Source organism: Neltuma alba, unplaced genomic scaffold (genome assembly GCF_004799145.2).
Source record: "Neltuma alba isolate B1F8T4 unplaced genomic scaffold, ASM479914v2 tig00011847_pilon, whole genome shotgun sequence".
Lineage (NCBI taxonomy): Eukaryota > Viridiplantae > Streptophyta > Magnoliopsida > Fabales > Fabaceae > Neltuma > Neltuma alba.
In genome coordinates, this window is record NW_021636452.1 from 204,841 (window position 1) to 232,823 (window position 27,983).

At 35.4% G+C, this 27,983-nt stretch overlaps 2 protein-coding genes across 3 annotated transcripts; one reads left to right on the forward strand and one right to left on the reverse strand.

Annotated features, from left to right (window-relative positions):
* The first annotated feature begins 3,786 nt into the window (after positions 1–3,786).
* LOC114718399 (glycine-rich cell wall structural protein 1-like) lies at positions 3,787–4,844 on the forward strand. Its single transcript, XM_028903689.1, has 2 exons — positions 3,787–3,895; positions 4,094–4,844. Exon 2 carries the CDS (start codon positions 4,178–4,180, stop codon positions 4,532–4,534), a length of 357 nt encoding a protein of 118 aa, XP_028759522.1. The 5' UTR covers positions 3,787–3,895; positions 4,094–4,177; the 3' UTR covers positions 4,535–4,844.
* Positions 4,845–6,799: 1,955 nt separating this feature from the next.
* On the reverse strand, positions 6,800–16,350 carry LOC114718398 (uncharacterized). Of its 2 annotated transcripts, XM_028903688.1 has the most exons (5): positions 15,955–16,350; positions 14,905–15,924; positions 11,016–11,268; positions 7,825–8,002; positions 6,800–7,471 (listed from the first exon to the last, which is right to left on the reverse strand). In XM_028903688.1, exons 1-5 carry the CDS (start codon positions 16,223–16,225, stop codon positions 6,989–6,991), a joined length of 2,205 nt encoding a protein of 734 aa, XP_028759521.1. In that variant the 5' UTR covers positions 16,226–16,350; the 3' UTR covers positions 6,800–6,988. The 2 variants fall into 2 exon arrangements, with proteins under 2 accessions (XP_028759521.1, XP_028759519.1); XM_028903686.1 differs by having other exon boundaries at positions 14,905–16,349.
* Positions 16,351–27,983: the final 11,633 nt, after the last annotated feature.

The following is a 27,983-nucleotide window of genomic DNA, read 5'->3' on the forward strand; positions in this document are numbered from 1 at the left end:
GGAAATTAACGACAAAATTCCGTCGCAAATGAATTAGCGACGGATTTCATTGCTAAAAACTAATTCATTTGCGACAGAATCTCAACAGATTTTGAGATTCCGTCACAAATTTAGCCATGGAATTTGTGACAGAAATTCCATCCCTGATTTGCAACAGAAAATTCTGTCACAAATATGATATTCCATCGCAAATATCAGGGATAGTGCATTCCAATTTTGAGACAAAAGTAGCGATGGAATTGGTAACGAAAATTCCATCGCAAACTTTGCAACGGAATTTTCATCGCAAATCTGTCAGAAATTTAATTCTTTTTTTGGTTATGCATGAAAGGATTTGCGACAAAAATTCCATCGCAAATTCGTCAGAAATTTATTTATTTTTTAAATTTTTTGGTTATACATGAAAGGATTTGCTACAGAATGTCCATCACAAATCCGTTAGAAATCTTCTTTTTTTTTTGCCAGCATTTTCTATCAATTAGAATTTTTTTTGCCATCTTTTTCTATAAACAATTTACAGGGACAAGAATAAATTTTGGAAATGCTAATCAAATCAATTTTTTTTTTAATGAAAACCAACATGAATTAAAAATAATATGAAGTACAATAAATTGTTTGAAATTTAAAAACATAACAACTGAATAAAAAAGAAATATTAGAAGTTTGTTCTAGAAATATAAATGGACAGAACTAATGTCTCAACAATCATCTCCTGCACTTTCTTGGTCAAATGGCCTGGATCTATATAATAATCCATCAAAAACTTGCTCCGATAATGAGATTGATTATCCTTCATTTTCTTATGAAAAACATGTATCAATTATCGTATTTTTATATATTACATAAATTATTCAAATATTATAAGCAGATTAAAAATTACATAAATTTTGCTAGCAAAAAAAAATTTCATAAATTTTACATTAGCGACAGATTTCTGACGGAATTTAGCCACAAAAATATTTTCCGTCAAAAATTCCGTCACAAAGTTGGAATAAGCTACCCCCACCTCTTCTGCAAATTACCCATGGATTTGTGACGGAATTGCGACAGAAATTCCGTTGTTAATTTTTCTGATGGAATTGAGACGGAATTTAGCAACAGAAATATCTGGTCACAAATTCCATCAGTATTTATCATTTAGTGATGACTGAATTTGAGACAGAATATTTCTGTCACTAAATTTCATCGCAAGTTCGTTAGAAATTAGCGATGGAATTTGTTTCCGTCACTAATCAACTGTTTTTTTTTTTGTAGTGTTTAGTTATCAACTAACACTCTTCGCCTTGTCAATAGCTTCCTATTGAATTGTTAATCCGTATCCATAAGCTTGTTAATGGTTGTTCACAACAAAATTATGATATAAACCCATCATTTCATTTAATATTAGTGTGTACTCTTTGATTACATATGTCTTTAACTTAAATATTGTTATATAATTCCCTTTATAATAATTTGATTTTATGTAGAAGTTATATTATCTCATCAATTTAATTCCCAATTGACACTTATTGATTGGTCAGTAGCTTCCCATGAGCTTGTCAATTGGGACAGAGACAATAATATAATTTTTTTATTTAGAATATATTACTCTTAGGTCCTATGAAGACTTCTATCCATTTTGAGATTTCAAGAAAACTTAAATTAATAAATTGTGTTATTTACGATCTTGTGTGTTATTTTTTTTTTTCCCGTTTTAATGGCATTACCCCTCTGGGAGGTCGCGGGTATCCGCTTGGAACGTTAAATTATTAGAAAAATGACAAAATTCAAAAAATATTAATTCTCCCATCTTATATATATGATCTGTTTTTATTTATAAAACCCATGAACTTCATGCCTATAATTTGTATTGTCATTTTTTATTTTTACTCTTATTAATTATTGGTTACTCTTATTGGATTAATTATCTACACTCTCTCTTACTCACACTCATGAGAATGTTTTTAAAAATTCGGTTGTATTTTTAATTATTTATTATCTTTAATCAATTTTAACAGATTATTTATTTATATAATTAGGCATTTGTATATTATAAAAAAGAGCAGAAGTGGTATATACCATCTATGGTTTTCAAAATAAGATCTAGTTTAAATTAAATTACAAAGTAGATCTTGTATTAAAAACTGGAGGTAGTATTGCAGGCCAAACAAAAAATTGGACGTAGCATTACTTTTTACTTGTATATATTGAATAATGTAAATACTAATTTCGGTGTAAATAATTAAAAAAGAGGATATTTTTAAAAAAATCGACATAATTTTGATAAGTAAATTGAACTATTTTTTTAATCTTCATAAATTAGTTACCTATATTGACAGTACAATTTTTTTATTGTGCATATTTAATGATTTGAATACTAGATTAATGATCTAGATATGACAATTAATAAATCCATACAAATGCTGTTAAAAAATAATAATAAATAAATCCGTACAAATTATCATTATCGATATATATTTATTGCATTACTATACTTGTTGAGAGAATCCATTAGCCAACTAGATATTCAAAAAATTATTAACAATTTCAAAAACGCATTCAATTCTACATCTACCAAGCACATGCTATGGTGGCCAATGGGAGTTAATTTTCATCTATCTCTCATAAATCGAACTACGACACTTGAATAATGTTGGGCCCATAGCATCTTATTTACTTCCATGTTCTAATCAAGCTTAAGGTTACATAGAGTTGATAATGCAAACTGTTTGCTTTCTGGGAAAATACCTTAATCCAAAGTAAACTTCATTCACCTAGCTAGCTTGCTTGCTTAAAAGGGTAACTTAAATTTTACACAAAGTACTGTCCAAGCAATTTTATGATCAAACGCCACCATGAATAATAATACTCCTCCTCTTCTTAATATAGGACCCAATTTTTGAGTTGGTTTTGGTCCTAAATATAAGACTCATTTCTTGTATTTATCAATTTTCTCTAAATTACCCCATGGATACTCTCTCAACCATAATCAAGTAAAATAGGGAGAGGGGGTATTAAGAAAGATGATTATGGTGTTTTAGGAAAAATGTGTTATTTTTCTTATAATTAACTAACTTATCTAATTTTCTTAATCTAATCAAATTAGTTAAATGGGTCTTATATTAAGGACCGGGAGAGTAACATTTATAAAGTGCACACGTTCATAGGGTAGGCGTGAGGAATATATGAATAGGAAACGCATTAATTCATGAGAGGCACGATATATATATATATATATATATATATATGCAAGTTTGGTGTATTCGAAAGGTACTAAGCAATTTGAGCTGCAAATGGCAGCTTGTGTTGTCGCCCTCGATCGACTTTTACACTTTTGGGTGTCGGAGTTTTTCTCTTTTGTGCTGTCACAAATGCTGTAAAAAGATTTTACACAAATAGATTGGAGAATAACAGTGTGGTTGCGTTGAATTAATTCATGTGGTGGTGGAAAGGTAGTGGTTGAAGAAATGTCGTTAAAGAGAAGGTAAATCAGATACCTTCGGCTATAAAATCCTGTACATATTTCTGCAGAATGTATTAACGACGACAAACTAACGTTCAGTGAGTTTGTATTAAAAACGGTATGAGCTGCAAGGACCACAAGATTGGCTTTGTTGTTGTTGATTTATATTCTTGTTTGTGTGGACAATGCGGTTGCTAGGAAAGTTGTAGCAATTGTAAAATATGACAACAAGAAGATTTTAGGTTTTGGGAAGGGTGGTGGATTTGGTGGGACAGCTGGAGGAGGGTTTGGGGGTGGAGGCGGGGCTGGATTTGGAGGGGGCCATGGTTTTGGAGGGGTGTTGGAGGTAGATTTGGAAGGGTGGAGGACTAGGAGGTGGTGCTGGCAGTGGCATAGGTAAAGGTGGTGGATTAGGTGGTGGCTTTGGAAACAGCGGAGGATTAGGAGGTGGTGGTGGTGGAGGATTAGAAGAAGGAGCTGGCAATGGCATTGATAAAGGTGGTGGATTGGGAGGAGTCGGTAGTGGTTATGGAAAGGGTGGGGGACTAGGAGGAGGAGCTGGTGGTGGTTTTTTAAAGAGTGGACGGCCAAGAGGTGCGGCGGCGGCGGCCCCGGCATAGGTAAGTAAGTGTGGCAGACTGGGTGGAGGAGATGGTGGTGGTAGAGGAGTAGGAGTAGGGGATGGAGGTGGCATTGGTACAAGGGGTGGATTAGGAGCAGGAGTTATTGGTGATTATGGAAAGGGTGGGAGGACTAGGAGTAGGTGGTGGCTATGGAAATGCAGGAGGAGCAGGAGGTGGTGCTGGTGGTGCCATTGGTAAAGGTGGTGGAGTAGGTGCAGGAGGTAGTGGTGGCATCGGCAAAAGAGGTGGATTAGGAGGAGAAGCTAGCGGTGGCTTTAGAAAGGACGGTGGATTAGGAGGTGGTACTAGCATTGGCGGTGGTATGGGTAAAGGTGGTGCAATGGGTAAGAATGGCGGACTTGGTGGAGCGGGGGTAATGGAAAAGGTGGCAGACTTGGAACAGGAATTGGAAAAGGTGGCTTTAGAAAGGACGGTGGTGGGCTTGGTGGAGGAGTTGGTGGCGAGCTAGGCAGAGGAGTAGGAGGTGGCATTGGAAAAAGTGGTGGAAGTGAAGGAGCAGGGGTTGGCATTGCAAAAGGAGGTGAAGGTGGATTTGGTGGTGGCGCATGTGGTGGCTTTGGAAAAGGAGGAGGTGGAGGTCTCGAGGGTGGTTTTGGAGGTGGTTCAGGTGCTGGAATTAGAGGAGGATCACGAGGTGCTTTTGGTGGTGGGTTTGGTAGTGGAGGCGGAGGCGGAGGCCGGGTTGGTAGATTTGGTGGACGCGATGGATTTGGAGGTGGTGGTGGTTTCGAGAGTAGTGGCGGTGGTGGAGAAATTGGAGGCCACTAGGCTTCACTATGCATGAAATTACTCTGATTATGCACATATCTAGGATACATGTACTCATTTACTCCTCCGGTCCTAATTATAAGACCCAATTGACTTATTTGAGAAGATTAAGGAAGTAAGTTAAGTTAGTTATTTATAATAAATAAATATTGTTATTCCTAAAATATCCTTGCCAATTAAGTATATTGGCTAAAACTATCATTATTAGAAGGATTATCTTGGAAAAAAATGCATAAATATAAGAGAGAAAATGGATTGGGTCTTATAATTAGGACCAAATAAAAAGTCAAATTGGGTCTTATAATAAGGACCGGAGGAGTAATTATTTTTGGAAGATTGTATTTGCTTGAAGTATATATTAATGATGTAGAAGTATAAAAGATGTAATATGTGGCTCCCAATACTCAAGTGCGTACGTACACGCACACGCACAAAACCAAAGGCCAGGGAGCGAGGGGAAGAGAGAGGGGGGGGGAGGGGGGCTGTTAATTATTAGAGGGTGACTGTGGGTGTGATCGATTAATCAGCATTGTTTATCGGAGATGACATGCAATAGTCAATTTTTGCTTCATATATGAACGCTTAATTGGTACTTCAATGAGCTGCTAAAGAAGCATGTCATATATGATAGAAGAATGTGTGATTATACATTAAACAACAATAAAAGTTTATTGAAATAAATTATAATAATGGTGATTCTTTAAATAACTACATCTTCCTTATTTTAATTTATATATATATATAACATATCAATTGAAAATATATATCATGCATATATTAAAATAGTTTTGATATAATTGGATTATTTAAGTGGGTTACTTCAATAGAATTAGACAAATTAATTCGGTCCTATTAAAAATATTTCTAAATAAAGTCTCAACCTAACCTCTCAAATTGGTTAGTTAAACGAGTCACTACGTGTTCTACTTTTTCTAATTGCAGACAAAAATTACTATACTATACCGAATAATTAAAAAATCCAAAAAAAGAAGCCAATTTTTTAAAAAAATAAAGTTTATACATTGGAAAAATTAAAAAAACTAAATTGAGAAATCTGTTCGTAGAACTCGACGCCTATATCAAGCTTTCCGCAATTAACTAAGAAAATTCATCTTTTATTGTGTTACTTGCAACCACCCCACTTCCAAATTCCAAACTAGCTATAAACAAAAACACATCACTAGTAACCATAAGCCATTAAGCCACAATAAATATACCAAGCACAAGCAAGAGCCCAAACAAAGAAGGAAGAAGCCCAAAAGATAAATCCCAAACCCAGAATCTAACCCCAAGGCATTCAATAACAAATAAAAACTTCAACGACCTGTAACTATGAACCAGTTTAAAATGACTTATAAATATCCTTTTAATCATGATTTACAGAATAAAAGATAAATATATGACAATTTTTATCTCAACGTAAGCAAAATGCGCTTACAAGTGATTTCTCAATTTTCCATCTCATTCAAGCAACACTATTTTCTACTTGTACGCCTTCACTTGGCAGCCAGACAACGATTAGCATTTTTGGCTCTGAAAGGGACAATGTAATTGATCAAACAGTACCGCCATATTTTCCACAAATGAGATTATCCACGAAATCAAACTGCATGTCATGTATATATATAGGGCCTGCTTTTCACAGCAAATACTTGCTATAACACCAACCTACATATTTCTACACACAAACCCTCCATACAAACTTATTGCGTTGAAAAAAGATTTCTTCAGCTTACTCCTAATAACTCCTCTATCCTCAACATCACTTGGTAAGAAATACTTACCCGTATTCATAATTTCTCTTACCTTAATATTACTGTTATCTCTAGATCTTGTTTTCGTACTTTTAATTCTACCTGGATAGGAATGTTAAGTATTTATAACTTATAAGTACTTTTATCATGAATATCACTTTGTCTTTCGTCCAAACCAAAAAAAAAAATAAAGAAGCATATTTCTTGAGTTATTTGCTTTCCAAAATTGAAGAGAAAAATACTTGGAAATTAAACTTTAAAAAGTCCACAAACGGTGCTTTCAAAAAAATTTCAAGGGAGTGAGAATCTGACAACAAACAAACAGGTACACTTTGTGCAAAGCGGATGAGGACAAAAGTCGTGAGGTTACAAAACCCAACTTAGTTTTCAGCCTGTCCAAAATACCTGCCTGAAATTGCCGCTAGTATATTCAGCATCACGACTTCATCATCGAGTTCGGTCTTCATAGCTCGTAAGTTAGCACACTTCCGTAGCAGGCTCCTTAAAGCAGCACAAGAGTCAGCATCCAGTGGAGCATCAACTGTTGCACAGAGAGCAAACAGCCACATGCAATCATTTCTTGTGATCGCGTCTATCGGCTCCAGCGAGCGAATCCGTTTATGCAACATTGACACTCGGGCTACAGAGTCCATTCTTAAAATTGTAGACAGCAAAGGACAGCTGCTGGAAGTATCCTTCTCTTCTGTAGTCAAGGTAGTTTGATCAGTGGTCTCCCTGATGCTCTCATGGCTATGATGCTGGGGTTCCTCGATCATTACAACACTACTAGTGCCAGACTCGTTCACAGTTAATTCTAGGGAATTCACAGCTTGCACCCTTGAAACATCAAGCTGCGAGAGTTTCTGGCATCACGAGTTCGCAAACAATTAAATAAGGTTTGTTATTTCATCATCCGAAACATTATAGCTCAATCAACTAGCAATAACATCATGTTGAATTCTTTGTTTGAAGAAAATCAAATTCCCAGTAACAAAAGTATCAAACATTATAACTTATGGAAGAGGTAAAAAAAGGACAATGTATTCTAGGTAGCATTGTCAATAGAAGTCATGATACGTTGTCTTCTGTTTTATGACAAAAGATGACCATGAGTTAAAACTTCCATTCTGACATAAAACTTCAGAAGACCGTGTGGAGCTATGAATACATATTCAACAAAGAACGAAAAAAGTTCTTCAAGAAGACAATAACATACCGCTCTAAGCTCTGAAAATTCAGTAAGAAATGCATTCTCCCACTGCTTTGATGGCAAGAGATGCTCAGGACATTTGGCCATATCAGGAATCTTGGGCATGTAAGCACTTTGTTCCTTGTCAAGTTTACTTCTATCAAGTTTGGCTATCGTCACTTTAGGGATTTGAGCAGCTTCCCATCTTAAGGAGGAAACATGGATCAGTTTACAAACTACTTTTCTTCCATGCTCTTAACTAGGAAGCTTAGTGATGGTAAATTTTTCTTTTTTTCCCGGTAGAATCTTAGTGATGGTAAATTACTTCAAAAGTAATATCATTGGAGTAAATAGTAACCATGTAGAGCTAAGTGAAACCAGAGTGGCAGCCAGTAGAGTAATATGCATTAATCAAGGGAAATAAAAGCAGTAACACAATAACATGGACCCTAAAACTTTAAGAACGCAGAATTCTCCCTCAAAGAAATATTCCAAGTTTTCCATTTATTCTCTCTCCTTTGGCTAAACTCTTCACAGAAGCATCTCTCTTCCCCTACCAGCCACACATGCAAAGCAGCCAGAGTTTGGTTAGCTGAGTTAATTTATCAGTCTGCCATGCTTCACCTCTAGATCCTTTTCTTTTTCTTTTTGAAGGGTCAAAGTGCATTTTTGTGCCTCAAAAATATCCTCAGGGGTTATGAGCACCCTAAATTGTAGAGCAATGTGGAGCAGTTGATGTTTCAAAACAAGTCTAACCCAATTTTGACTTAAAATTAGCTATTAAAAAGGGAAACATTGCACCGGTCTTGAAATATCATGTTTTTCAGAATACCCCCATTACTCTTCTAAAATTACTTCCAAGGGAAAAACACACTTTAATCCTTTTTTTTCTATCCAATTTGCCTACCTTCTTCCGACATATAACTTAAAATTATTGGATTTAACTTGATTTCCCTCAATTGGTCCATCACTTGATGCCAGAAGTCATAGTTGCTCCAGCTCATCTGATGCTCAAAAACCACAGCTTAACTGCAAACCAATGAGTTGATGGATGCACAATAATAGTTATTAAGAAGTGTTTAATATATAGCTAAGTGTGTGTAGAGTGTGTTCTGACTATAATATCTTAGTTACTTGAGTTATAATATCTCTTGAACTATTGTAATTAATGTTTAAAATGACTAGGATATTAATGAGATTTCAATACTCTGGATGTATTATTCTATAACCAAAGCTCCACGGATAAGCTCCGATGGAGAAATTACAGCAGAAGAACGAAAACAGAAATGCTCACGGCACTCTTCCAGAGTCACACGGACCCTCATAAACTTCCCTCAGTTTCTCCACGCCTCCCCCGTCTAACCCACCCACAAAATATACTCACCCCTTTCCATAACTAACTTGTAAGAATACCCAAAATTACCCTTAACACATAAGAAACACTAGTCATCCGAATTGGGCTTCTTCCTCTGCCTAGCATACTTCAACTTAGGCCCATGCTCATTCTTTCCTTTTTATCCTTATTTTCTTGGATAAATGTTGAAGTTATTAGAGCTCTTTTCAAGCATCTTTTTCTGATTTATTTTCTTGTTGCTCTTTGTTAATTAAGACCTTGTAATGCTTGTCTTTTATTAATATTATTTTCTTTTTTATCAGGAAAAAAGGGGTTAATGTTTTTTTGTCCTTAAAATTTGGGCTTATTTTTATTTTAGTCCTTCAAATTTCAAACCCATGGTTTGAGTCCTTGGAATTTAGTCAATCTTAAAACATTAGTCCCCGTAGATGTAACGGTGTTAAAATCTATTAAATGTCATAAATAATGTTAAAGTAGTGATATGGACTTATCAAACAGCACCTAATATGGATAACAAAAAGGAAAAAAAGAACATGTATTCAAAACGTAACTATTTAGCCCCCCGTTTTATCTTTCTTACTGTTTGTTTCAAGCGTTGTTTGCTACATTGTATTCTATTATCTACACAAGATCCAATTTCATGTCATCTGGTGAGTCCACATCACCAATTTTACAATCATTAATGACACTTTAGCAGATTTTAACACCATTGCACCTTCAAGGACTAATATTTTAAGACATGCTAAATTCTAGAGGCTAAAACTATGGATTTAGAATTTGAGGGACCAAAACCAAAAGAGGATCAAAATTCAGGGACAAAAAATTATATTAATCCAAAAACAATGTTAAAAACCGACTGCAGAGAATGAAAAAAGAGTTGTAAGAGGGGAATGGAGAATTGCATTCTTTTGATTAGGACTCTAATACTTCTACAAGAGTGAGGGCCTCTATTTGTAACCATGAAAAAGGAAATTTACAATCGTAACTTAGAATCTAGCGAACTGTAAGAAATCACCCTACTTGCAATTACAATAACCGAAAGCAATAATGATCTTTGGGGGGGGGGGGGGGGGGGGGAATTAAGCTATCTACTACTTCTACACTCTTCATAGCATATGTCAGTCATACCCAGCTTGCATAAGTTAACAGCAAACTGATTTCTCAGAACAGCTTTGGTCAATACATCAACTGTCTGTTGATAATGAACGACAGACGGAGTCTCAGTAAATAATTGGTTCTGTTAAGATGGAATATCAGTTATATCTTTTCGGTCAACATTCTCATTTTTCAATTGCTAAACAATGTGGCGACAAAGCTTACTTATGTTTGGTCACATGGACAGGTTTTGCTCGCTAACTTTTCACCTTTGTCAGAGATTACTATAGATGCACACGATTCCCCCCCCCCAAAAAAAAAAAAAAAAAAAAAGAGCCAATGTCATCTATTTGGTCACTTTTTATCTTTATTTACAAGTATCAAAAAATAAAAATAGAAAACAGAACACAGCCATAACATGTGTATGAATTCGATATGGTGCAAGCCTTCCCTTTCACCATAATTTTAATTTTTATCCATCATTTTACAGGATACTTTGTAAGTTCTTTACCAGAAAAGTAACCACTGAATGGCAAAGAATAGGATTTTAATGACATTAAAGGTCTACTATACCCCCATCAATGAAAGCCCCAAATAACGATGGAAATGGGCTGTAGTGTATAATTTCAAAGCCTTAAAAAGAGTGACAGGCCCCAATAATTTTTATAATCAATATTTGAAGAGTAGAACAATAAAAGAGATAGAAAAATAACAAGAGCATGAATGCATCACGGAACCAGCAATCAGCAGTTAACAGTCAGAATAATACCTGACACGCCTAAGATATTCCCATCCATCATCTGGTGGACCCAAATCAAAATTTGGTTCTCCATCGACCAAAAAGGCAGGTTTCTGAATGCTATCATAATCACTGTCACTATCTTCATCTTCATAGCACTCAACTTCAGAAACTGTGCCCCTGTTCTCCTCACCCAGATTATTGCTACAGGAAGGGTCCATAGGATTCACATTTTCATTACTGTTTATTTGTGGTAATTCATTATCCATATTTTCAGAACACACTGCACCAGAAAGCAATTTCAAAACCTTTAGCATTAGCATTAGCAATTAAAAAAATCACAAGTGTTTTGAGAATGAATATGCATCTAAATGCAATCTTGATAAAAAAGCAACAGCAACCAGGTAACGATTGTCCTTCTCAGACCAGAACAACGTGGACAAGAAATTGAACTTCTTATTGAACACAGTCAACCATAAAACTTTCAATGTACAATGATGAATGAAAACATCCACTCATCCCCATTAGTGTTTGACAAAGCAATGCTAGTATTTTGCGCATGATTTTTCATATACAAGGGCATTATACAAGTAATCATGCACATTGCAACTACAGTCAGTGCCTAAGTAATTGAAAACTAGTCAAATATCATGTTGCAGATTTTATCATTCCAAAGTTCCTTTTGCTCTTTCCTCAATGCACATAGACATTCATATATCTCCATCTTCCATTAGCAGCACCCACACCTGTCCATAACAGAAATTGGAAACATCAAATTGACACACTGACCCACAGGCAAAGAGAAAACAGGTGCTTCAAGGGGAAAAAACAATGACTTATGTTAAAGCTTCGTCAAAATACGATCTTACTATTTTCACAGAAGAAAATAAGTATAAAACTCACCACCCAGCCCCATAATTTTTTTTTCTTTTTTTTCAACAAAAAAAGGAAAAAGAAAGAAAGAAAGAAAGAAAATGAAATTGCGGTCAGAGGGGAGTAACGCTCAGAAGTAATAACTGGATAAATATTACAACCACTCTGACATTGAAAATTAAAAAATGAGCATGAATTCAATCAAGATATAAATATGGGTATTCAAGTCATAGCGCAATGATCCTTGTGAACCACAACAAAAAAGCAAGGGGAGAAGCATGTTGAGAGAATGAGTATGTAAAACAATCGCCTCCAAAATCATGGGATCTTTGTAATTACAAACCAAACTACGGAACATTCAACCAATAAACAGTTAAAGAACTGTAAATTTACTCAGATACATGAACCGCCATGAGAGTGAGTTGCTTAGAACAAGATGTATTTTATCTCTCTCTCTCTTATCAATGTAAAACGGATGAATAACATAAAAGGTGCCGCATAAAAACAATATTGACTAAAAACGATGAAAACAAAAGTAACCATAATATCTTTAATTACTCCCACATTTGACAAGACAAACATATTTAGTAGACTAACAAAAGCCAAGTGGTTAGGTAATTGGCAATGTCTATAACAATAAGAACTTAAAAAACAAGAGTTGTGTACAATGTTTTGACTCTGCTTGCTATATTCACATCTTAACAACAGGCCCTGATAGTAAATGGCTATAGACCTATAGTTCAAATAGGTAAAGTACTTCAACCTTCTGATTGCATGGACCGTGGACATCCAATTTTCAATATACTAACATTCTAACAATGTGTAGATAGTTCAGGCCATTGTCATGTACCAAAAAAAAAAAAAAAAAGAAATCCCTACTGTTTTTACTGGAAAATGAACACAAAACTCACCTCCTAACACAACACCCCCGCCCCCAAAAAAAAAAAAAAACCAAAAAGAAAAGGAAAGGAAGAATGAATGAAAAAATGATATTCCGGTCATAGGTGGGTAAAGATCAGAAATAATAGCTGGCTAATCATTACAAGCACTCTGAAATTGAAAATTAAAAATAATGAGCGTAAATTCAACCAACATACGCATGTACATTCTTTTCATAATGCAATGATCCTTGTGAACTACAACAAAAAAACCAAGGGGAGAACCATGCTGAGAGAATGAAAACATAAAACAACAGCTTTCATAATCATGGGTACTTTGTCGCTACAAACTGAAGTAGCCAAGGAACGAGAACAACCATGAGAGTGAGTGGCTTAGAACAAGATGTATTTTATCTTCTTTTATCAACGTAAGATGGATGAGTTGTAACCAAGAACAATATGTAAAATGGATGAGTAACATAAATGGTTCTGCAAAAAAGCAATAGTGATTACAAAAGCATTAGACAAAAGAAAACAGCATATTTTCAATTCCTTCAACTAAAAGCAGTTGGACAAGACAGACTTTGTAGAGTACCTAAAACCAAGACATTAGGTAATGTCTATTCCAATAAGAACTAACATAACCAGATTTGCGCAATGTTCTGACTTTGCTTCCTACGTTCACATCTTAACAGCAGGCCCTGATCTGAAATTGCCATTCTACGAAATAGGTAAATACTTCAAACTTTTAATTGCAAGTAGTGCAGACATCCCACTTTCAATGTACTAACAATGTTTAGCTTAGTTCATGTCATTGTCGTATGATAAATTATAGACAGACAAGCAAATAAAAAAATTGATGTCCCATTATCTACCTTTATAATACTGCAAGAGGTTGCACAAACCTCTTGCATATTTCAAAATCAAGCATTGTAATGATGGCTGGTTTGCAGAAAACAAGATAAATAAGATAAAGAGGATGTTTGGATTAGCTCTTTAGAAGGTAATTTTATGGTGTCCAAGGTAAGTATGTGAGATCTCAGCTTGAGTGAAAACACTTTTTTCAAGTGCTTTCATGGGTTACAAAACACCCCAGAAGTATGAACAACTATCCATATCTATAAATAGGCCAACAAAAATGTCCATATCAACACATAGATAGCGTTAGAACATTTTCAAGATCATCTATAGATTATATTCCATGTATACTCATTCATGGCAAATACTGCAGTGAGAAAGGAGGTCCTCAGAATAGCAGTAATCTAGATAGAACTTCCTATTGTTAGACAACAATATAGCCATTCTCTATCTGTAGACCAAATAAATATATTACTAATACCAGTCCAATGCTAAAGTACATTGTTAATACTTGAAGGCCACATTATTAGACATTCCCACCATTATCTTTAGAGGTAAGGAAACATGAATTAAAAAGGTTCGTTTAATCAAGAACTATTATTAACTTAAACAAAACAAACCTGATCCAGGATCTGCTTGGCACTATTAGATTTTTTAAATCTTCCCCCACACTGGCAAATAAATCTAAGAAAAAGCTTGCCCTAATTAAATTTTTTAAAAAAAAAAAAAAAGTTTCCTACCTCACCTATGTCAAGTAAATCTAAGGAAAAGCTTGCCTCAATTAAAATGATCAGATTTTTTAAAGCTCTCCCCGCACTGGCAAAGACTTGCATTTCATTGTTGTTTGCATAGACTACTCTTCTTGACTCCAAGAAACGGCATCATTAGTATAACATTTGCAGCCACAAGAGTTATATATATTGCATACACCACAGGTTCATCCGTGTTGAGCAATGCTAGAAATAAGTGATACGTATAGAGTAGCAAAAGCTTATTTACTACAACTTTTAATCCTATCATTCATCATGAAGCAAAGGATTCAATAAGACACTACATGCTATTATACCTAATAAAGAAAAGATGGATCATAACAACGATTAAGCCTTAACTCAATAGTCTTAAACTCCTATTACTAGTCAAAGGCCGTTTTGCGTTTCCTTATATTGTTGGAATTTATAAGACACTTGTTGAGTTATTAACTAACAAACGTCAGTATACTTGGACAGGTTTCACGAACTTCAACATGTTAAATGAATGAAGACCGTCTAAAACACAAAGATTATATATTTGAACCAAATAGTAATACTCACTAGGAATCGCCGGGGCTTCTTTCTTCTTTCGGAGGCATTGCTGGGAATCATGGTTCAAACGTATATTCTTCTGATGCTCACTGCTCACCAAGTTGTCATACTCATTTGCCACAGCAAAGTCAAGCCCACCGTATATTGCTTTCCAAAGCATCCGCTGTGCTGCCATATTTACAAATCTCACAGCCTCAATCTCCTTCCTCGTGTATTTTCTCTTGGCTCCTTCCTTCCTATCTCCAGAAGGACTTCGAGCTTCTTCCGCCCGAGTTTTTCCATCTATCCCCAAAATATTCTTTGCTCCCTTCGCTTTTCTTCTTGATCTTTTACCATTCTTTGCATCTATTTCTTTTATTGCATCCTTTCCAGTACTTTTCCTATTTCCCAAAACATCCGTTTTCCTTCCTATAGCACGAGCAGGAACAGTCTCAATCAACGCTGTATCATCAATAACTTCAATTCCTAAGGAACGTGGAATTATAAAGTCTTCTTGTATGAGTTTACAACCAGGTAACTTCCGAGCGGCAAGGTCGCCTTCCGGCCGCAGAACAGCTTCTAGCTCTTCAAGCAGCAATTTCTTTTTGACTTCCAAGGCATTCTCTGATACCGAATCTCCGTTTACCATAGGAGTGAAACTACGCTCTGAGGCGGCCTTTTCATGGAGCACCCTCCAGTCTTGGGTTCCAAATCGATGCATACGTTGTTCAAAGAAACTACTCTCTTTCATGCCATCACCGTCCACAGCTCCTTTCTGAAGCTCAAGCTTCTCAGAATCACAAGTCTGTCTCGCTCCTTCGACATTTGAGACAATACCCGCATCGCGGTTTTTGGCTAACAGGGCTCCTTCGACCATATTCTGACCTTCTCTTGAAGAACCTCCAAGTTTTCCGTCACACCAGGAAGGACCAGGCCCCAATACACGTGCATCAATCTCATCGTTTGAAGAAGCAAAAGAATTCTCGTCTACTTCGGCAGCGGAGGCACGAACCGCTTCTTGCATCTCTTCAATAGTGCTCTGGAATTCATCGTCTTTCTTGTCAACTGAGACAGTATCCATATCGCACTTTTCTGCCAATAGGACTCCTTCGACCATATTCTGACCTTCTCTTGAAAAATCTTCAACTTTTCCGTCACAACAAGAAGGACTAAACCCCAATACACATGCATCAATCTTGTCGTTTGAAGAAAGAAGCGAATTCTCGTCTACTTCGGCAGCGGAAGCACGAACCGGTTCTTGTGTCTCTTCAATAGTGCTCTGCAATACATCGTCTTGCCGAGCAACTGAATCGATGATTGCAGGTGAATCTTGGTCTTCTTGAGCCGCCATAGAGAGAATCGAAGGTGGGTAATCTTGATGACTGAGCAGTCGTTGAGTAACGATTATTCAGAAGTGCGAACGAATTTGGCAGCGTGAGCTGGGAACTGCGAAGTCACTCTTATAAGCGAAGAAGGGCACCGGCACTACGCGCGAATGCCAGGGTCGGGCATTCACCGCAAAAATCAAGCCCCATCCGCCGTTTTTTTTAAAAAAAAAAAAAGAATTTTGGGCATATTAAGGCCCATATAATTACCAAAAAAGTTGGTAATTATGTCACAGGAAAAGTTAATAAGTTTATATATATATATAGAAGATCAAATGATATTAACAAGAAAAATATAATATTACACGAACATAACTAAAGAAGACTACCAAAAAGTAAAAGTAAAAAAGAAAAAGAAAAAATGAAGAATCAACAGCTGCCACTTCTAAATTAGAAAATAATTTGCAGAAAATAAGGATATCAGGAATGATGATGTCAGTTGCTCTTTTTGCAAAGTTGTCTCAGTCAGTTGCTTGATGGAAGACAAAACCTGAAGAGATTGATTACCCGAAGAGAAGAGTGGAGAATTAACAATCCAACTAAGAGAAGCCCGCAAACATTTATAATTGAAAGAATGATCTCTCCTAAATGTAAAAGTCCATTGAAAGTGTTGAAGAGTTTGGCCATGCAACAAAATCCATGAGTGACATTTTGATAGCATACCAAAAAGTGCCCAATATGGAGGTTCTAAAACCCAAGAAATACTTATCTAGTTAGAGGCCCAACTAATCATCAAAGTATTCAAAGAATTTATAGCTTCAAAATGTTTACATGGAGGAGAACATAGATTATTATTTGGATAATGATATGGATAATTACAAATACAAAGTTTGAAGTGATATGTGATAAGTCACCCCAAAACCACCATGGCATGATTTATTGAGCACAACAAAAGTCCAAGATGGTGTACAAAGCCCATATGGAGTTTAGATTAAAGAATTCACTTAAAATATCATGCGACAAGCATGTGCTTTGGACAATAATCATAAGTGATATCCAAAAATATTCACGCAGCATCTAGAAGGCGTTCTTATACATTAATTATGATTTAATTTTGTTTTTAGGAAGTTTCCTTTTTCATTTACTATTAATAAGGTCTTTTGGTTAATAATTGTTCTAGAAGCTTGTGTTTTTATTCAGTTTCTTATTTTTTAGATAGCAGACTTATTCTTGAAATTTATGTAATTTTTTTTCTCTTTATGTAATAAATGGTGCCTCCCATAGTCAAATTATCATCAATGAGGCATCATCTTAACATTATGTCTTAGGATTATGATTCTAGAGTGTTCTATAGTTGCTTATAATATAAGCTACATTTTTTGTATTTTGAGAGAGATGATATGAATGATTAATAATATATAATTTTATTTTTCTTTGTGTGAGCTTTGTTTGCATCTTCGTATTCTCGTAAGAATACTCAACAGTATCAAGGGATTGATTAATCTTATAGTGTCTTCATGGTTAGGGTTGTAAAAGACAGGCTCTCTTAATGTACTATCTCGATCATCTGTTTGGTTTCTTATGTTTGGAGTTACAAGAGACAGGTTCTTTTCGGATCTCATTGCTATTCTTATACTTGTTTCTAGCCATTCCGTTTACTTCTCCTAATATCACATATTGTAGTTTTGCCTCTATGTTTGACTTTGTGTAAAATGATAGCCTACCGTTAGGATCAATAGCAGGATTAGCTATCCCATCAGGGATAGTTGGATCAACTAGTTAATAAGTTTGTTTTATATCTTATACTTAAAGGTTATTATATTTTCAAATAGACCCATATACTTGATGATAAAATTGTTTGGATGATAAAATTGTTTGGATGATAAAATTTAAAACTAAATTTAAATGTAAAATGACTAAAAACTATGTGAGTTTTATTAAATATAAATACAAATATATATCTATAGATATATATATTAATACGGATATCTAACTCGATCAAATTTGAGCATTGTCGAGTTCAATTTGAGAGGGGTGTGTGTATATATTATATTTACATAATTTAATAACTTACAAGAAAAATATAATTATAAAAATGAAAAGAGTTAACGTATTATTAGAAAAAGTTGTGAATTACTAATAAACACTTAATTTGGTAATTTTTTCCTTCTCATGCCTCGGGTATTTAGAGTAATTTTATCATTTTTTTATTAAAACATATGGGACTCTTTTTGAAAATACTTCTTCTCTTTCTTCTTTTTCTAGTGTCATCTTTTGTTCTCTCCTCTCTCCATCGCACCAAATGGATTTTTTTTATTTTAAATAAGCTCTAAATAGCTTTCAGGGTGGCACCAGTTTTGACCATAAGCTCTTCCAATAAAACACTGACCTAAACAACATAGTAGAGCTTTATCATTCCTGAAGGTGGCTTTTCCCTTCTCAACATGGCTTTTCCCATGTTCATCGCAATTCAAACACACCTTATAATTCTTTCTACTAGTCCCCAAAGTTGAATCAATTTGTAAAATTACCCTTAGGTATTGTTTGGTTGGATGTTTTTTGAAGGGAGGGAAGGGAAATGGAAAGAAGGGAGGAGGATAAGTGTATTTGGTTGAAACGAGAGAAGAGAAGGAGGGGCAAATTTTTTTTGGGAAAATGACATTGAGGTCCCATGGAGAACAAAATACATCAAATAGGTCCCCTGAAATCTGATAATTTTTTTAAAGTCCCAAAGAGACTTAGATGCAATTTTCAGAATCCACTAATTACCGTTTTGCCCTGCCCCTGTCATCAGAAAAAAAAAGACGAGAGAATGAACTTTGAGGATTTCCTGCACAGAAGCTTGAGGGAGAAGACATTGGGAAAGAGAGAAGGAGCCATTTATGATGAAAAATCTTCTCAATTACCATTATTGAACTCCAAAGTGCTTCCATGTGAATCTTCACAAATCTTGAGGTGTGAAACTTTCTTTTCTCTCCTCTCTTACCTTTCTTGACAGATTCTAGATTTGTTTGGGAATGAGAAATCAAAAAATCGTTTTTACCTTTGGTATTTCAAAGCTTTTGTTTTTGGTTTAGGATTCAGAAGTTAATGAATGAAAAGGCTGTGTTTTTTGTTGGTGTGTGTTGTGATTTAAGTTGGGTGTGTAGAATGATAATGGGTGCTCTATTTTTGGGTTGTTTTCCTCTGTTCTGACGTTACTTTAGTGGCAAAGGAAGAAAAAGATGAAGGTTAGTGAGGGTAGAAACCCTTAGCACGAAATGGGATTGTGTTGTCAATCAGGCCGCGATTGTTGTCAATGTGTGCCGCCACACTTGTCAATGTAGCTCCTTAAGTTGTCAATGACAGTTGCGTGCTGGTTGATACAGGTTTAAGTTACTGATGGTATTTCAAAGCTTTTGTTTTTGGTTTAGGATTCAGAAGTTAATGAATGGAAAAGCTGTATTTTTGGTTGGTGTGTGTTGTGATTTAAGTTGGGTGTGTAGAATGATAATGGGTGCTCTGTTTTTGGATTGTTTTTGGGTGGTTTTCCTCTGTTCTGACGTTACTTTAGTGGCAAAGGAAGAAAAAGATGAAGGTTAGTGATGGTAGAAACCCTTAGCACGAAATGGGATTGTGTTGTCAATCAGGCCGCGATTGTTGTCAATGTGTGCTGCTACACTTGTCAATGTAGCTCCTTAAGTTGTCAATGACAGTTGCGTGCTTCTTTATGCAGGTTTAAGTTACTGATGGCAAGTACGTCTGGAAAACATCTATTTTGCTTTGTTCACATAGGGAGAAAGTTTATAAATGATGAAGAAGATGATATGAGATATGTGGGAGGAAGTGTAAGAACAACCAATGTAAAGGAGGGCACAAGTTATGAAGAATTGAAGGAAATTATATCATCAATTGCTGGAAATAAAAAGCAATTCATTTCTTCTGAAATTCTCAGTTGTGTGAAGAGAATTTTTTGTAAATGGATATACACCAATAGTTAGTTTTGTAACTATATGCAACCCTTATGTTTTTTTTGGATGGATTGTGAAATAAGTGTAGTTTTATGTATATGAAGGTACAAATAAAAGTTGGCTATGAATTGACATATTAGATTCTGCTATCATTTCAGTTGTCATTACCTGTACCCTGTATTGTCATTAGACCTGTTATGACTTGTCAATAGAGCACTGTGACTTGTCAATTAATTTGCTGATATAAGTTGTCAACAATATGAATTCAAGTTATTTAACCTGTTTTAGTATCATATGATATTTTCAATTACTTTATCATATTATATTTTGGTTATATTGTCATATATAATCATTATTAATAAAGTGTCAATGGTGACACTATGACTTATCAATGGTCGCACTATGACTTGTCAATAGTGGCGCTATGACTTATCAATAGTGGCACACTGACTTGTCAATGGTAGCACTGTGACTTGTTGTTCGCCGAATAACTTCTTAAAACGGTTGGGTGCTGCGGCGAATATGATTAGGAGACGTAGCGCCTTGCACAGGATGACAGCTACTTGCGACAGATGGGGGAGCTGCGACGGATATGGTCAAACGCCGCGGTGAATTATCAATTGTCAATAGTGGCACACTGACTTGTCAATGGTGGCACTATGACTTGTCAATGGTGGCACACTGACTTGTCAATGGTAGCATTATGACTTGTCAATGGTGACACTATGACTTGTTAATGGTGGCACACTGACTTGTCAATGGTAGCACTGTGACTTGTTGTTTATTGAATAACTTCTTAAAAGGGTTGGGTGCTATGGCGGATATAGTCAAGAGCCGCAGCACCTTACACAGAATGACAGCTCCTTGGAACAGATGGGGGAGTCGCGGCAGATATGGTTAGACGCCGCGGCGAATTATCAGTTATCAATGGTGGCACACTGACTTGTCAATGATGGCATTATGACTTGTCAATAGTGGCACTGTGACTTGTCAATGAAGCACTGTGACTTGTTAATGAAGGCACTGTCCCTTATCAATTGAATATAAATTTGAGTAACACCTTCTTCTTAATAATTATATTTTAATGCAAATATTACTTAACATTATAAATAAATGACACGTTCAGTTGTAAAATTTTGAATATCAATTGTTAATATTCACACATTTATTTGTTATGAAATTGTTAATATCACTTGTGACAATATAAATCCGTCGCGGCCCCCCCATCTATCCCAAGTAGCTGTCATTCTGTGCAAGGCGCCACGGCTCTTGATCATATTCACCGTAGCACCCAACCGTTTTAAGAAGTTATTCGGTGAACAACAAGTCACAGTGCTACCATTGACAAGTCAGTGTACCACTATTGATAAGTCATAGTACCACCACTATTGACAAGTCACAGTGCGACCATTGATAAGTCATAGTGTCACCATTGACACTTTATTAATAATGATTATATATGACAATATAACCAAAATATAATATGCTAAAGTAATTGAAAATATCATATGATACTAAAGCAGGTTAAATAACTTGAATTCATATTGTTGACAACTTATATCAGCAAATTAATTGACAAGTCACAGTGCTCTATTGACAAGTCATAACAGGTCTAATAACAATACAGGGTACAGGTAATGACAACTGAAATGATAGCAGAATCTAATATGCCAATTCATAGCCAACTTTTATTTGTACCTTCATATACATAAAACTACACTTATTTCACAATCCATCCAAAAAAAACATAAGGGTTGCATATAGTTACAAAACTAACTATTAGTGTATATCCATTTACAAAAAAATTCTCTTCACACAACTGAGAATTTCAGAAGAAATGAGTTGCTTTTTTTTTTCAGCAATTGATGATATAATTTCTTTCAATTCTTCATAACTTGTGCCCTCCTTTACATTGGTTGTTCTTACACTTCCTCCAACATATCTCATATCTCATCTTCTTCATCATTTATAAACTTTCTCCCTATGTGAACAAAGCAAAATAGATGTTTTCCAGACGTACTTGCCATCAGTAACTTAAACCTGCATCAAGAAGCACGCAACTGTCATTGACAACTTAAGGAGCTACATTGACAAGTGTAGCAGCACACATTGACAACAATTGCGGCCTGATTGACAACACAATCCCATTTCGTGCTAAGGTTTCTACCATCACTAACCTTCATCTTTTTCTTCCTTTGCCACTAAAGTAACGTCAGAACAGAGAAAAACCACCCAAAAACAATCCAAAAACAAAGCACCCATTATCATTCTACACACCCAACTTAAATCACAACACACACCAACAAACACAGATTTTTCATTCATTAACTTCTGAATCCTAAACCAAAAACAAAAGCTTTGACATACCATCAGTAACTTAAACCTGTATCAACCAGCACGCAACTGTCATTGACAACTTAAGGATCTACATTGACAAGTGTGGCGGCACACATTGACAACAATCGCGGCCTGATTGACAACACAATCCCATTTCGTGCTAAGGGTTTCTACCCTCACTAACCTTCATCTTTTTCTTCCTTTGCCACTAAAGTAACGTCAGAACAGAGGAAAACCACCCAAAAACAACCAAAAACAGAGCACCCATTATCATTCTACACACCCAACTTAAATCACAACACACACCAACCAAAACACAGCCTTTTGATTCATTAACTTCTGAATCCTAAACCAAAAACAAAAGCTTTGAAATACCAAAGGCAAAAACAATTTTTTGATTTCTCATTCCCAAACAAATCCAGAATCTGTCAAGAAAGGTAGGAGAGGAGAGAAAAGAAAGTTTCACACCTCAAGATTTGGAAGATTCACATGGAAGCACTTTGGAGTTCAATAATGGTAATGGAGAAGATTTTTCATCATAAATGGCTCCTTCTCTCTTTCCCAATGTCTTCTCCCTCAAGCTTCTGCGCAGGAAATCCTCAAAGTTCATTCTCCTGTCTTTTTTTCTGATGGCAGGGGCAGGGCAAAACGGTAATTAGTGGATTCTGAAAATTGCATCTAAGTCCCTTTAGGACTTCAAAAAAATTATCAGATTTCAAGGGACCTATTTGATGTATTTTGTTCTCCATGGGACCTCAATGTCATTTTCCCAATTTTTTTTCTTTTTCTGCTTTCCTCCTCTCGTCCCTCTTCCCTCTTCCCTCCACAAGTAGGGTTTTTTATAGGGGAGAGAAACAATTTGTCCAATCCTAACAACTTTGTCCATACAATATTTTAATATTCCAAGCCTACCCATCCGAATTTTAGCCTCTTATTAGCGCGTTTTATTGTAATTTCATTGCATAGTACGTTAACTTCTTGTGTTCAGGTCTATTAGCATATGTCTTCCTTTTTTTTTTTGGGCCAATTGTTGTTTGGGAAAATGACTGATAAAGAAGCTCCAAAATGTGAAATGCCAATTTGGGAAGCTAAGGAAATGTAATTACCCATAGGGAAGTCCTTCCCAAATTGGAATTTTGAAATTCAGTGAAATGACAAAAATGTCCTTTGTTCTGTTTTTTTTTTAAAAAAACCCAACCCCTCACCAGTGGCCGGCGACCACCGCTGGCGACTGGCCTCCGGCGACCGCCGACCACCTCTGGCCACAGGCGGCGGCCATCGGTGTGGTGGCTGCCGGTGAAGGATTTTTGTGACAAGATTTTTTTTTTTTTGAAATAGGATAATATTGGTTCAAAGTGAGGGGGTGGGATTTGATCCCACAACCCCTTGGCCACTTGGACCAACAAAAGGGAAGATGGCCATTGGGCTATCAAAGATTTGTTAACCTTATAATACAAGCAAAAATATATGTTAACTCTTTTACTGTGACTCCAGCTCGTGACAATAATTTATTTGAGGATGACAAGTCTTAATTGAGAAATAACAAGTCTAAATTTGATATTAACAAAGCAACTTTTCCTTATACATAACAAATAGCAGCATGTGCATTAATTAAAAATGATCATAATTTATTTAAAAATGACACGTTTTTACTATAAAATGATAAGTCTAAAATTGATATTAACAAGGCAACTTTTCCTTATACATAACAAGAAATTGCATCTACATTAATTAAAAATGACCATAATTTATTTGAAAATAACACGTCTTTACTGGAAATGATAAGTCTAAACTTGATATTAACAAGGCAACTTTTCTTTATACATAACAAGAAATACCGAATAAATTGTTGTTATTTTTCAACAAAGACGTGTCATTTTTAAATAAATTATGATCATTTTTAATTAATGCACATGCTGCTATTTGTTATGTATAAGGAAAAGTTGCTTTGTTAATATCAAATTTAGACTTGTTATTTCTCAATTAAGACTTGTCATCCTCAGATAAATTGTTGTCACGAGCTGGAGTCACAGTAAAAGAGTTAACATATATTTTTGCTTGTATTATAAGGTTAAGAAATCTTTGATAGCCCAATGGCCATCTTCCCTTTTGTTGGTCTAAGTGGCCAAGGGGTTGTGGGATCAAATCCCACCTCCGTCACTTTGAACCAATATTATCCCATTCAAACAAAAAAAATCTTGTCAAAAAAATCCTTCACCGGCAGCCACCACGCCGGTGGCCAGAGGCAGTCGGCGGTCGCCGGCGATGGTTGCCGGCCAGCCACTGGTGAGGGGCTGGGTTTTTTAAAAAAAAAAAAAGAACAAAGGACATTTTTGTCATTTCACTGAATTTCAAAATTCCAATTTGGGAAGGACTTCCCTATGGGTAATTACATTTCCTTAGCTTCCCAAATTGGCATTTCACATTTTGGAGCTTCTTTATCTGTCATTTTCCCTTGTTGTTTCGTATGTGTGTGTGTGTCCACATTTAATTTGTAGTCCGCTCTCCCTGCCATTCTTCTATTTTCATTGTTCGTAACTATATATATATGCGCGGAGCATAGTTATAATTATTAATAAAAATATATTATGATTTATATATTAAGCACAAACTTATATTTTTCTTAAGTATTTCAAAAAATATAACTTAAATGAGAAGGATAAACATATCCATATTAAAATTCTTCTCCTCTCCTCCTTTCCTAAACTAAATAAAATAATATTAAAATTCTTTCTCTTCCCTTTCCTATATTAAAATCCCTTCCTTTCCTTCTCTCCTCTCCTTCTCTCTATTAAAAGCCTTCCCTCTCCTTTTCTCTCAAGTGAACCAAACACATCCTTAAGAGCAATGGCATTGACAATTTAATATTACCCCCCACCCCCATCCCTCTCTTATCTCTTCCTCTTAACTCTTCCTTCCTTCCTCCTTTGCTAGTACATCTTTGTCAATAACGGTGTCTTCCTCCCTCCTTACCCAACTTGCCTGTTGTATCTATCATCTAGCTAATTAACACTATTTGGTGTAAACACAATAATGTACTCCATCATGCCAAATTGAGTCCATCTTTGTAAATGAACAAAGAGAAAATGGGTTCAATTACTTTCTTAGAACTAGCTTTTTAAAGATAAGGAAACACTGTGTTATGAGTCCCATGTTGGAAAATCTCACTAGTATTGTGTAGTTTATAAGTTCAAGGGACTCTCTCTCCTAACAGGCTAGTCTTTTGGGATGAGGTTACATAAGAAATCTCAAGGACCAAATTGATATGGAATAGGGAAGGGAATATTACTACTGAAATGGATTATACCCTAAGAAGACATGATCCTAAGCAGATACTTGGGTCAGAACCCTTTACACGTTGCCCTCTATGTAACATCCTAGATTTTAGGCATAGAAGTACAAGAATTAGCCTGAAATGGGAATACTACTATATCCCTCTTGTTAGGAGTTACAATACAAAGTTTCCTAGAGGGACAGAGGGATTTCTAAGGACTAAATTGCAAAGCGAAGATTTTCTAGGATCGAGAAAAGAGGAAGATAGAGACCTCCAATAAAGTCTCAAGGGCTTAAGTAAGAGAATTAGAGATGATTAGGGGCCAAAGTTTATGCGTGGAAACTCAATGAGATGATTCCTGTGGCTAAACCTGAGCAAGGGCCTAATTATAAATTTGGAAAGTTTCAAGCCAGAAAAGGCAGCCCGAACATTTTAGAAAAACTCCAAAAAATTCCAGAGAAAATGAGAAATGAGGTTTTGAGGCTCATATGGGGTTAAAAATAATAAAAAAAATCCCCCAGAGTAAATTGATGAAATTCCCTGAGTTTTGACTAATTATAAATATTAGTTGAAATTGAATTATTTAAAATATGAGGAGGCCTCAGATAATTGGAGAAAAATGGAGAATAATTAATGAGGAATTACTATAGGTTTCAAAAATGATTTTGTCCCCAGAAAGTGAAAATATTGGCTCTAATAGGATTTAAAGCTTATTTATATACTATATGAGGAAGTCAAAATAAATTGTCTAAAGGTTGACTCTTGACTTAAGAAAAATTAAAAAAAACATATCCATGATGAATAGGTAGTATAGATACCCAGAGATAGATTCTCAGAGTTATGGACCAATAGAAAGAATTCAATCAAGCTTACTTGAAAGTAAATATTATTAATTATTTTAATGGAAGAACAAGGAAAGAGCATCACTCCTGCTTTAGGCATGTTATATAATGCCATGTAAACTTAATTGTGAAGGAAAAGGGTGTCAGAACATGTCCTAGGATTACCAGATAAATCAGGACCCAAATAAGTGTACAATACAACGTAAAATTGGAAAATAGATGGAGGAATGGCCAAGGATATGTGAGACCATGAATTTATCCCTATTTTCCTCCCTAATTTAAGGAAAATTTAATGAGGGGACATCAGTGGAATAATATATTTTTGTTAAGGATTAGGTTTGGAAAAATAAAATTATATAATAAAAAATTTGTATTTACCACACATATGAATAGGTGGCAATGGTGAGGTGGCGTATAAAATTAAATAAGGGGACACATAAGGGGGTAATGTGGCAAGAATCAAGAAGGTAAGGCACACATGGCAAAGAGATTAAATAAATGACCAAGAATAAGTCCCACACACAAGATCAAGGGGTAGGATTTGAGCAAGTTTCTATAAATACCCCCTCCCCTCCCATTTGCATAACCTTTCAGCCAAAAGAGAAAGAGGGGGAGAGGAGACCGAAACTTGGAGACGAAGAAGGAGAAGAGAAAGAACAAGGAAAAACATACAAGACCAAGATCCAAAACAAGGTATATTCATAGTTTTTTGATGTAGTTTCCATTACTTTTGTTGTTATTGAGCTTGGTTATGGGTTTTGTTGGATTTTGAGAGCTTGAAACCCTTAGTAAAAGGGCTTCACAAATTGATAGGTCTCAGGAAAGATGAAATTGATATTAGAATAATGTTTAAAGCCTTAAAAGAATGAGAATCAAGTGGTTTTATGATGAGTTGGCAAGAAATCCAACTTCCCCTTGACCTTTGTAGAATTTCGGCCAGACTTAGGGTTCATGTTAGGGTTGGATTTTGATAATTTTAATGCTTTCAATGAGTTTAGAAGGAAAAATTATATGGGGTAAAGATGCGAAAGCAAGCTTGAAAGTATTAGAATTAAAAATGAAATTTTTGTTCTAAAATCCTATAGTGTTTGGCCAAGTTGAGTTGAAGGGAAAGAGTTAGATTTTATTTAATTTTAGCTTTTAAATGAATTCTACATGCAAAATTATGTCAGAATATCATGTGAAACTAATTTTAAAAAGGTTAGAAATCAAGCTCAAAAGTTAGAAGTTATATAATTCAAAGAGAACAAAGTATTGATATTGTTGATTACCATGGCTCTAATACATAAATAAAAATGATGTGTTGATGTATTTAGGGTCATGAGGCATCAAGAAAGACAATGGAAAAGGTTGAGCAAGCAACCTTCATGGTCAGAAGCAA